The sequence below is a fragment of the Tiliqua scincoides genome, chromosome 2 (genome assembly GCF_035046505.1).
Source record: "Tiliqua scincoides isolate rTilSci1 chromosome 2, rTilSci1.hap2, whole genome shotgun sequence".
In the NCBI taxonomy this organism is placed as follows: Eukaryota; Metazoa; Chordata; class Lepidosauria; order Squamata; family Scincidae; genus Tiliqua; species Tiliqua scincoides.
In genome coordinates this window covers 248,879,514-248,892,035 of record NC_089822.1, presented here as the reverse complement: position 1 = coordinate 248,892,035, position 12,522 = coordinate 248,879,514, and the positions used below count along the sequence as shown (strand labels likewise).

Genomic DNA, 12,522 nt, shown 5'->3' with positions numbered 1-12,522 from the left:
TGTGTACAACGTGCTGTCCAGCCTTGCCAGGGATCCTCCTCATCCCTCCCCCACAAGCATGCCCTCCGCCAGCCAGCGTTTGCAGCTCTTCTCCAGCAATGCACCGCAGCTGCTCAGGGCAGCAGAGAACATACAATTGCATGCCAAGCGCCTTCCCAAAGACACAGAGTATTCTGATACCTGAATTAAATCATATTTAATGGCTTGTTTGCAAACCATTGTAGCTGTTTCTATGTGCACCTAAGGACCCCTCTCGTGTAAGAATTCCTTTTTTGTTCTTACTCCCACAGTTGCTTAGAGTAATTTTAATACATGGATCTCATGTAAGCCATTTTCCGGAATCCATTCACTGCTTCCTCTCCTCGAAGTAGTGCCACACTACATACTACACACTACAAGTGCACCTGTACAGTATTTTTCCCCTTGTGTAGAAAAAATAGCTAGGGGGAAGGGGATGTGGAGATTGACAGCCCAATCCTATGCATGTCTGCTCAGAAGTAATTTAATCTTTAGGGGGGAAGCACATAAAAAATATTTTATTTCTCCAATTAAAAATGGTTTATAAATAAATAAATAAATAAAAGATTAACAAGTTGTGAGTTCCTGCACCTTTTTATTTACAAAAAAAGCACTGATGATAGGTATATGCAACCTTGTGGTTTTAGAAGTAGGCCACCTTGGAGTGCTAGATGCAAGGGCGTGGTACCAGGATGCAGGTACCTTGTTGTTTTGAGTGCTCCTGGAGGTATCTGGTGGGTCACTCTGAGATATAGGAAGCCGGACTAGATGGGCCTTGGTACTGATACAGAGGGGCTCTTCTTTATGTGAGAACAGCTGCAATATTAGGGCACACTGTACTGTAATCAGTGATACCTGATAATGGTGGGCTATTGAATTGCATTGCTTCCTTTCCAGTGGCCCTAAGAACATAACATAAGAAGAGCCCCGCTGAATCAGGCCAAAGGCCCATCTAGTCCTGCTTCCTGTATCTCACAGTGGCCCACCAAAGGCTTCAGGGAGCACACAAGACAACAGGCCCTAGGAAGATACTAGCTGGCCAAAAGGCCCTTGGAACGTATTAAGGTATCATTCTTTTATCTTGCTCAACATCCAACATGATAAAGAATTTCGGAGAACACAAAAGTTAGCTGCTCACGACTGCGTATCATTTTGGATGATCCTAATAATGATGTTTTATTATTATTGTTAAGAATATTTATATACCACTTTTCAACAGATTCTAATTGTATTTATGGATGGTCTTACAGCTTTTAAATATTGCTTGTTAGCCACCTTGATTCTTTGGTAGTCCAAACAGAAAGGTGTTATAAAATAACAACAATAAGGTGTTATAAAATAATAATAATAAAATAATATTGCCAGATTCTGGCTTTTAGATTTGTTTTTCTAATGGACCAACACAACTACATATATTTTTTTTTCAGTCTTTAGTTCATTCTCTTCTCTAAAACCACAAAATATACAAAGGTGGACACAATCCCTCCTGTATCTTGTCACCCTAGCTAGAACTTGGGGGGGGACGGGGGACGGATGGACGGACGGACGGACTCCTAAGTGTCGTTACTCCATAGTGAAGTATAATTATGCCCAGAAACCTTGCACATTCAATTTTCCTCATGTTTTCAACAAAGTTGAAACTTTGAAACAAAGTTGAAAGACTTACTGGAGAAGTCTCTTTGGTCATGGGGGGGGGCCTCTGGACGTGCCAATGGACTTCCCCCCCCAACCCATTTTACTACACCAGTATGTTTTGAGGTGTGGGAAGGAGGGTTTTAAAGAAGAGCTGTAGCCATTTCAAACAGTTTTAAAACAAATATTTTTCAAGAATTTTTTTTTACTGCTTCTGCTGGGGTTTAATTTAAGTTGGTGAGGGATGTGCTTTTGTGGTGATTTGGGGATCTGTTCAATGTTTCACATTTCATGCATTATTGCAAAACCTGAAACCTGCCAACCTTATATTGCCAAAGGTGGTATAAACTACTCTACCAATTGTGCTAAACCTCTTATACTCTACAGTTCCCCTGCTTTGCTGTGTGCTGGTGGATTTGTACAGGCTGTGTGGCTTTCCAGGTATTGATCTGAAAGCCATTGTGGTGTCTTGGTTTAAATCCTTGCTTGGCCGTGAAGCTCAGTGGATGACCTTGGATCAGTAGCTGGTTTTTAATTTGATCCACACCACAGGGTTGTTGTAAGGAACTCCTTTGAGAAGGACACAAACATCTGTGTCACAGCTGTCTCCCTTGTTAGAGCTGTGGGAGGAAACCAGCCCTGGTACTTTGAACTTGCACAGCCGGGTTAAAGGGAACTGGTGGGTCACACCCATGGCACCATGACACTTCCTATTTTATTTAAGAGATTGTTTTTAAAAAGAAGCAGAAAGATGGGGGGGGAGAGCAAAAGTACACTATGTCTAGCATACTGTACTAGTTTGACTAGTGTCCTCAAAACAGACAAAAATTTAAAAAGCCCACTACCTCCAAAGAACTAATTTTATGCAGATGCTAAGGATTGTGGTAGAGATCTCTACCTCTTCCCTCCTCACACACTTATAGAACAGTTCCCAAGGGATTGAACCAGTGGGAATGATGGTTGAACCAGTGTGTTTTGAAATGTAGCTGTTCCCTGAGAAATGCCATAAAAGCAGGAGGAGTAAAAAATATGTTTAAAAAGTTACAACTGAACTCTAAAATGCTTTCCTTCCAATTCAGTCCACACAAAGAGCTGTGTGTGGAGGCCGTGTCCAGGCTCTCTGGCCCTCTGAAGGCCTCCATGGTGAGGAAGGTGATAGTACCCTGCAGGCATGGCACCATGGGACATTTGCCCCCCTTACCTCCCCAAGGTACACCAGTGAGCCACAGTTTTAGTCTATGTCCAATTCTCTAATCACTACAACTCATACCTGTTCTCCCACATTGCAGGTTAAAGTTAGATATTGGCCCTGGAAAGGGTGATGATAACTAGGTTAATGTATATATGTCTCATGTCGATTTGCTCTTTCACAGCAGGTAAAAGATGCTGAGCGAGAGTGAGGAGGAGACCTCTCTCCTAGGAAGTCCTGAACAGGACATGCTGCATGAAACACTTGTGGAAAAATCTGACAGAAATATTTCCCAATGCCTGGATCAGGAAGAAAACTGGAAGACTCGGTGTGACTTTGAAATACAACAGACATACCAGTCAAGGAAGAGGCAGTGTAAATCTTCCCATTGTGAAGAAACTGCCATTGATCTCAGTAAGACGGCAGCACAAAAGACAGTTTCCAAACCAGGGAAATCTTATAAGTGTCCTGATTGTGGAAAATGTTTCAAGCGGTGCTCACCCCTCGTAAGGCACAGGAGAACACATACTGGAGAGAAGCCCTATGTCTGCCGGGTGTGTTTGAAACGCTTTAGCGACGGCTCTGCTCTTGTGAAGCATCGCAGGATCCACGCAGGAGAGAAGCCTTACACATGCCCAGAGTGTGGAAAAAGCTTCTCTCAGAGCTCAACTCTCATTGCTCATCAGAGAATCCACACCGGGGAGAAGCCCTATAAATGCCCCGTCTGTGGGAAAAGCTTCAGTGTGAGCTCAAACCTTGTGGCCCATAAAAGGATTCACACAGGAGAGAAACCTTACGAATGTTCTGTTTGTGAGAAAAGCTTCCTTGTCAGCTCGCACCTTATCAGGCATCAGAGAATCCACACAGCGGAGAAGCCATATATTTGCCGGGAGTGTGGCGAGTGCTTCACTCAGAGCTCTCACTTGGTCGTCCACAAGAGAATCCACACTGGGGAGAAACCTTATTTGTGCGCGGTGTGTGGGAAAAACTATCGTGGGATCTCGGACTTTATTCTGCATCAGAGGATCCACACGGGCGAGAAGCCGTATACCTGTCTGGAGTGTGGGAAAAGCTTCCGTCAAAGTTCATGTCTTACCAAGCATCAAAGAATCCACACAGGAGAGAAACCTTATGAGTGTCATGAATGTGGGAAGAGCTTCAATCGGAATTCACATCTCACTAGGCACCAGAAAATCCACACAGGGGAAAGGAATGCCAGGCAGATGCTCATAAAATAAACAGCTGTCTGAAATGGAAAGCCAGACTCATCATCATTGGTAGTAAAAGGCATACAGTGAACAGAATGGCCAGCTGGCCACTGTTTTCCCATCTATCATTGTATTATTTATCTCACCATCTCATACCACGGATGTCTCCAAAGGAATCAGTTTTACCTAGGACTGGATCTGCAGCTATTGTAACCTTGTTGTATGAACGTGGTTAAACCTAGATTTAAACATTCTAGATTCTAGAATGGCTTTTGCAGATACCCCAATGTCTATCACAGGTTCTCAAGCACAGTTTTCTATGGGCTTTAAGATGTTGTTTTGTAAGTTTTCCCCTTGGACTGTGGGGTTCCTTAGCAGTCTCCAGGGATGTTCTTGGTTGGCTTTTTTTTTTCAGAAGTGGAGCCAAGGACGAATGTTCTCGTAACTAAAAAAATCTTGTCTTCCTTTCTCTGAGCTGATTCAAACTTGCAGAAAGAACAGGTGATATAATCCTTCCTGGACTTCTCCGCTTCGCAGTGAAAGCTCCCTCATGTGAAAACTGGCAGTTAAAAGAGTTGTAGCCTGTAGCAGTGTTTCTCAGACTGTGGGTCGGGATCCACTAGGTGGGTCGCGAGCCAATTTCAGGTGGATCCCCACTCATTTTAATATTTTAATTTTTAATATATTAGACTTGATGCTACCATGGTATGTGACTGCACTTGGGGAAATGTTACAGATCTGTTCTTTTAACAGGCTATTGTGTATATGATAGTAAATGGGACTTACTCCTGGGTAAGTGTGGGTAGGATTACAGCCTAAGATTGTGAAAAATTTTCCTGCTTGATGATGTCACTTCCGGTCATGACATCACTTCCGGTGGGTCCTGACAGATTTTTGTTCTAAAAAATGGGTCCCAGTGCGAAAAGTGTGAGAACCACTGCTGTATAGTAAGATGGAAGCTTTTGAAATGAAGAAGCATTTCCAACATGCCGCATTCTATCTGCAGTCTGAAGTCATAGGGTCTAGGAAGGGCTGTACCATATACCAGAGCTGCATGTCAGAATAACCTCTCTGATAAATTACTCAAAGCAGATCTTCATATGGTGTTTATGGAATATGTACGCTGAAGATTAGGACTGCAACTTTTAGGGATTGGGGAGGGGAGTAAGTCCCACCATGTATGCTGCACCAACTAGAAATTTAGGAAACTGGTTTAATGTCGGGGCTTAGAGATTGAGCAGAGAAATCAGGGCTCCGTAGTTTAAATCTTGTCTCTGCCTTAAACTCAATAGGTGGCCTCAGGAAAGCTGCCACTTCTTAGCCTCCACTGCAATCTGGGGACAATACCTACCTTACATGGTTGCTAAATATACATGTAAAGCATTTTGCCCATTCAGAAAGCAGTAAAAAATTCTAAGTATTATTATAGTAAGGATGAGATTGTCCACTTGTAAGCCCGGTTTTTCACAACTTCCTGTAAAAATTATTCTGGAATCTCAGTATTGGGGGAAACAAGAAGGAAAGAAAAACTGGTCTTCTGCTGTTATGGTAGCAGGAAAAATCCACCAATGACATTGTTTGAGACTGATGTTGTTACGAGCTGCTTTGCACAGCTGTTTAATGTTTCTGTGCATCATGGCCGAACCACAATCACCCCCGGAGACAAGGAAGACTCAGAGGCAGAAGTCATCCACCACACTCCTCCTTTACTGTATGTACAGATATTTACAATGTCCAAGTAGTACAACGGTACACGATCCACTCTTCCAACCAACGTAGCCTCCGGCTCACAATGCTCTGCTTCTCCAACACACTTGCTTGCCTCTGCTGGACATTTATATTTCTTGCAGCCAATCACAGCATTGGGAATTACTGCACAGTCATGCTGACTGTGCAGCTGCTGCCACACACACACACACACACACACACACACACACACACATGAAATCACCTGATGCAATATCACCAGATATTGCATCAGCATGAAGCTCCCAGGATGCGGTGCACTCCTGGTTTGGCCAAGGCTTCAGGCCTGATACTGTGCAGCCAGTAAATTACCAGTCAGGCTGGGGTTCAACCCGTGACACCCCTCCTAATTTATGGCTGTGCAGTGCATTTACATTCATGGTTACATTTCCCTCCAGCAAGGCAACATTTTCATTACAGTAGGTACATTTCAGTATTTCATTTATATACATCGTTTCACATCTTGTTACATACGTTGGTTTACATTTTCATTCCCATAGCACACAATGCATTGTAATGCTTCACAGCCCCCAACGGCTTCGTCATTATGTCAGCCAGCATTTCCTCTGAGGGGCAGTATTGTAGTGTAATTAGTCCTTCTTTCACTGCATCTTTCACATTCGCATATCTTATGCCGACGTGCTTCGTTCTTGCCTTTACTTTATCGGATTCAGCTATGCTGATACAAGCCTGGCTATCTTCTAGAACGGTAATTGGTAATTTGTCTATGCCCAGGTCTTTGGTTAATTGATGGTACCAAATTAGCTCTGTACACATATCTGATAAGGCCCCGTATTCTGCCTCTGCACTTGATAGTGCCACGTAGTTTTGTTTCACTGATTTCCACCCTATCGGGACGTTCGCATATCTTATTATCATGCCCGAAGTGGACTTTCTCGTTAGTATATCGGTTCCCCAGTCAGCATCCATGTAAGCTTGCAATTCAGCCTTTCCCTTTGGCTGTATAATTAGCGAATAGTCTATTGTTTGTTTCAGATACCTCATTATTCTTTTGATTGCTGCCCAGTGGGCCTGCTTGGGTTCTGCTACGTATCTACTAAGAATGCCGACTGCGTGCGCCACATCCAATTGGGATGTTTGCACTAGATATAACAAGCTCCCAATGGCTGACTGATATGCTGCCTTATCACATTCTGGGCTGTCTTCATACAGTGATTTCTGGAATTCTTGAATCATAGGGGTTTTTGCTCCCTTACACTGTGCCATATCAAATTTGTTTAGCAGCTGTTCGATTTTTGGCCTTTGGTGCCAGTAGTATCCCCCTCCTGGCGCTTTATCTATACACACTCCGAGATATTGACGGACCTCCCCAAGGTCTTTCACTTTAAACCTTTGGCCGAGTTCCTCGGCGGCCTTGATTACTTGTTTCTCCATGCCCAATAATAACAAATCGTCGACAAAACACAATAACGTTACATGCTTATCATTTTCCCTTCTTTGATATACACAAGGATCTGCTTTTGCAGCCCTGTAACCCAATTGTTTCAAAGCGGTATCAAGGCATTCGTGCCGTTCATGGCTGGCCTGTTTTAAGCCATAAAGGGCTTTCTTTAATTTCCAGACAGTGCCTGGTACAGGACTAGAGAACCCTGGTGCCTCTGCCATGCAGATTGTTTGTTGCAGAGGCGCATTTAAAAATGCCGTATCAAAGTCCAAATGTTTAGTAAACTTTCCTTTGTTTACTCCCAGGGCCAGGCATAGGCGTATGCACTGGCTCCTGAGCGTAGGGGCAAATGTTTCATCATAATCAGCATGGAACCGCTGTGTAAACCCCCGTGCAACCAAACGGGCACGGTAGATGTCACCGTTGGGAGACGGCTTTATTTTGTAAATCCAGCGAGAATCAATAACCCGCTGTCCCTCAGGCAGCTGTGTTCTGTGGAACACCCCTTTGTCCTCAAGGGCGGCATATTCTGTACTCATGCCATTCTGCCATTTTACTCTTTCTTTCTCTGGTAAGGTCAATACTTCCTCGTAGGAATTAGGTACAGTCACGTTACAAATTGTGACACATTCCGTCATCACACCCAACCCATAGTGTTCGGGAGGAACTCCCTTATTTACTCTTTCTGAACGCCTAGGTATTTCGGGTATGGTTTCTTTCTCTGAGTCTGGCTCTGATTGCGGCAGTTTCAGGGTTGAATCTTCCCTTTGCCTCTGCTCAGCACTCGGCCCCTCCAGCCTGCTCTTATCTGTCAACTTTGGCAGATCGCCGGCTGGCGCTCTAGGCAAAAGTACTTTGCTTTGCTCTGGTTCTCTGGCTGAAAGTCTGCTCCACCCCTCCAATTTATTAAACACCGCTGACCGGGAGATTGTTAATTTACAATTCCTGTCACAGAAACAGTACGCTTTTGAGCCTGTTTCGTAACCCAGAAACATTAGTTTTACAGCTTTTGCGTCGGATTTGTATCTAAATTTCCGGGGGATGTGGACCCAGGCAGATACACCGAAAATGTGGAGGTGTTTTAGAGATGGGGGTTTACCATATAAAGCCTCATACGGTGTCTTGCCAATTCCAGATGTCCATAGACGATTTATTAGATAGTTTGAGGTCTGCATGGCCTCAGCCCAATAACGTCTGCCCAGATTCGCGTCTGACAACAATGCATTCATTTTTGTTTGCAATAACCCATTGCGTCTTTCTACCATCCCGTTTTCTGCGGGTACTCCCCTGTTTGTTAGCCTGTGACGTATGCCCTGTGCTTTCAGCCAATTTTCCAATTCTGCACATGTGAATTCTGTGCCTCGGTCGGTCTGCAATTCCCCAACCTTACGGGCATATTTTCGTTCCACGAACTTCACGCACTCACGTATGCGCTGACAGGTGTCAGATTTACTTTTAAGTGGAAAACAATAACTGAACCTGGAATGGTGATCGATCAAAGTCAGAGCATATTTTGCTCCCCCCATGGACGTATCAAGTGGCCCTATCAAATCTGCTGATACCACTTGAAATGTTCTGTCCGTTTGTCTGTCACTCTTCTTGTTGACAGGACAGGCCTTTGATTTTACCTTTTTACAGGTTTGGCAATCAAGGTACCTTTGGCATTTCTCTAATTTTATGCCACTGGCGTTCTGCACCATCCTTTCTAGCACAGCATAGGACGGATGCCCCAGTCTCCTGTGCCAAACGTGACAGCAACTGTCATGCTCTGCCTCATTTCTGCAGAGGTTTGTGGCACCTTCAAATAGTGTACTGTCAAGTACGTAAAGGCCACCTCTTTCTGTGCCTTGCGCACAGACCTTATCACCATGCAAAATTTTACATTTCCCTTGGTCAAATGTTACACAATACCCCTTTCTGTCTAACACAGCAACACTCAGTAAATTATGTTTGAGCTCAGGTACATACAATACATTGCATACAGACCCATCAAATCCCGGCACCGTCACTGTGCCCTCCCTCTGCACTGGGGAGTTGAGTCCGTTAGCTAAATGTACAGTAGCTTTTGAAGTTGGTTGCAGGAATGTAAACGGTTCTTTCTGGCAGGCCACATGCTGGCTGGCTCCGCTGTCTAGCAGCCACTCGTGCTCGCACTCCTGCTCCTCCAGCTGAACGACGGACACGTCGGAGCTCTTGCCGCCCCTCCTCCGCCTGGTATCTTTCCTCCCTGCAAAGCGATCTTTCAGGGAGGGACACTCACGTCGTAGATGCCGTGTGGATCCGCAGGCATAGTAACACCGCTCAACAAACACTCCAGGGCTCTCTCCATTTCCCTGGACAGCTGCTTTAAGTGGAACATCTTCCCTCGCTGTAGATGCCTTGGCAGTTAGCCCACGCTCCCGGCGGTTATCAGCCCTCTTCATTTCCTCCTCCATCAACCTGCCGGTTAGGTAGGACAGAGTTAGCTGCCGCTCTGGGAGGGCTTCCAAGGTCGTTGCCATCGTGTCATACGATTCGTCGAGGGAAGATAAAATTATGAAAACTTGTTGCAGTTCTGAAATTTGAAGGCCTCGTTCCTCTAGGTCGGCGCATAGCTGCCTCATGGCACGTAAATGCTCAGTCATGCTCGTGCCAGGTTCCAGGCGCTTACGGTACAGCCTTCTTGTTAGGCTGACCTTCGACACGGCTGAGTCAGACACATACACTGCACGGAGTGCATTCCAGCACTGGTGTGCTGACTCCAAGCCGCGGATGTGGAGAAGCTGAGAGTCTTCCAGACCCAATATGATTGTGGCCAGGGCTTGCTCATTTGCGTTGGTCATTTCTTCGCTGTCCTCATCAAGCTCCGCAGTGTCCACCACTGCCCACAGCGACTGTTTCACAAGCAGGGCTTTCATTTTCACAGCCCAGCCCCTGTAATTGTGCTCATTCAGCCTCGTCAGTGGCTGCCATCATGCAGTTCTGTACAAAGGTCCCTGAGATAAACGACGCTCAGCAGACTCACCGGGGTGTTTTGGTTAGGGCAAAACTTGGCACAGCAAACGTAAATTAAAGTTCCGTGCTCTCAGCTTATAAGCTGTTGCGTGCTGGGCCCATAACCTGTTACGAGCTGCTTTGCACAGCTGTTTGATGTTTCTGTGCCTCACGGCCGAACCACAATCACCCCCGGAGACAAGGAAGACTCAGAGGCAGAAGTCATCCACCACACTCCTCCTTTACTGTATGTACAGATATTTACAATGTCCAAGTAGTACAACGGTACACGATCCACTCTTCCAACCAATGTAGCCTCCGGCTCACAATGCTCTGCTTCTCCAACACACTTGCTTGCCTCTGCTGGACATTTATATTTCTTGCAGCCAATCACAGCATTGGGAATTACTGCACAGTCATGCTGACTGTGCAGCTGCTGCCACACACACACACACACACACACATGAAATCACCTGATGCAATATCACCAGATATTGCATCAGCATGAAGCTCCCAGGATGCTGTGCACTCCTGGTTTGGCCAAGGCTTCAGGCCTGATACTGTGCAGCCAGTAAATTACCAGTCAGGCTGGGGTTCAACCCGTGACAGATGTCCTTTTTCTTCAAGGTACTGTTGCTTTGTGCACATGTCATAGAAGAGACCTTTGCAACTGGCTTTGTACCCAGGTGTGTATGTTAGAAATGAAAAAGAAAATTACCTGGGGTTGGAGCTCGAAAAATTCCAAAATCAAACCTTTAGGAGCTAGCCCAATGAGAAATCTGTACATGCTTAGATGGAAATAAGTCACATCAAGTTGCACAGGACTTATTCCACATAAGAAGGTAGGGCAAGGTTGCAAATGGGGGTAAGGGTAGCTAAAGCACATAGCACCTCTTTTGGCCCAGCTGCATTGGTTGCCTTGAGCTGCAATCTTATGCACATTAATCTGTGAATAAGTCCCATTGAAGTCAATGGAACTTACTTCTGAGAAGACATAGCACTGTTGTTTAAAAACCAACCCTCTCATACAAAGAGGCTTGAAGGAGTGCTGCAGCTCTCCACTAACAGAAATTTGTGTGGTGGATACCAGAAACATGGTCTTTTCAGTAGTAGCACCTCTTAAGGAATTCCTTCCTCTGAGAGAGTTGGCTGGCTTCAGGCCATTTTTAGTTAGAAAGTTAAGGCATTTCTGTGAGGCTTTTAATCCTGTGGTGTGGTTTTATCACCTGCTATATTTCTCTGCAGCAGTGCGGGTTCCAACTGACACGAGACAGAAGGAAAAAAAGACTTGTAAAACAGAAGTTTCATATGCAGGAATCAGAGGGTGTAGTTTTTCTCAGCATAGCAAACATCATTACCTGCTGTCCTCTGCAGATCAAGTTGATGTTAAAGGCATATATATCACGGTTGGCTGGAAAGTTGGCAACCCTCTGTGAAAGTAAGTCCCATTCATTTCAGAGAAGCTTTCATGCCAGTCTTTGTTAAGATAGCATCACTGGGGCAATGGTATTAAGCAGACTGACATGGAAGCAAGTTCCACTGAAATCCACTGGGTTGGTGTCTATGTGATGCCCTAAGTGGAGGTGTGTGTGTGTAATCAGTGACCCTTTAAAGACAAAAACTGTGGTTTCTCTCAGATAGTGATCACTGTTTTCTTCTGTGTCTTTAACAAATGCAAAGGAGGACACCAGGATGCAGGTCTCTTGTTATCTGGTTGCTCCCTGGGGCATTTGGTGGGCCACTGTGAGATACAGGAAGCTGGACTAGATGGGCCTAGGGCCTGATCCAGCTGGGCTGTTCTTAACAGATGCTTATCAAACAGACAGAAATTCAGCATGTGAAATCTTTACCACCACTGGACCTCCATGCTGGAAAAGCAGCATGTTGAACTTCTGCCTGTCATGCCAACTCTAAAGCAACAGTTCTGCTGGGGGAGGGAGTTTTAACCCTAGTTAGTAATAGATCATTTTTGGAACGCTTAATTTTAGAAGAAATTTGACTTGAGCAACTAACAAAGCTGCACTTTCAAACTGGAAGAAATAAAGCGCCCCAATATAAATGAGCTAGTTGTGTGACATGAAGGTTCTCCTTCAAACCCTTGAGGGCCTGTGTCCATTTGACATTTTCTATCTTTGTTCTTATGCCTTTGTTTGTTGGTGGGGAGACAACAGAGATGGTTGGTAGTTTTTGAAAAGTGGCTGAATTTTGAAGAGCCCTGAGCCCTGCAGCCTGTGTGCAATGTTAACCAATAATAATAGTGTGATTGTTAAAGAAATAAATGACTGCTACATTTTACTTCCTGATGTGATTTTCTGGATCACCCCCTTTCCTAAAATGAATACATCCGCAGC

The 12,522-nt window shown here is 44.9% G+C and overlaps 1 protein-coding gene across 1 annotated transcript in view; it reads left to right on the top strand.

Annotated features, from left to right (window-relative positions):
- The window catches only part of LOC136638989 (zinc finger protein 271-like), a 91,125-nt gene that overhangs the window by 27,046 nt on the left and 51,557 nt on the right, over positions 1-12,522 (top strand). The window contains exon 3 of the mRNA XM_066613014.1: positions 3,274-4,053. Within this exon, the coding sequence (XP_066469111.1) occupies positions 3,274-4,053 (780 nt within the window). The remainder of the gene's footprint in view (positions 1-3,273; positions 4,054-12,522) is intronic.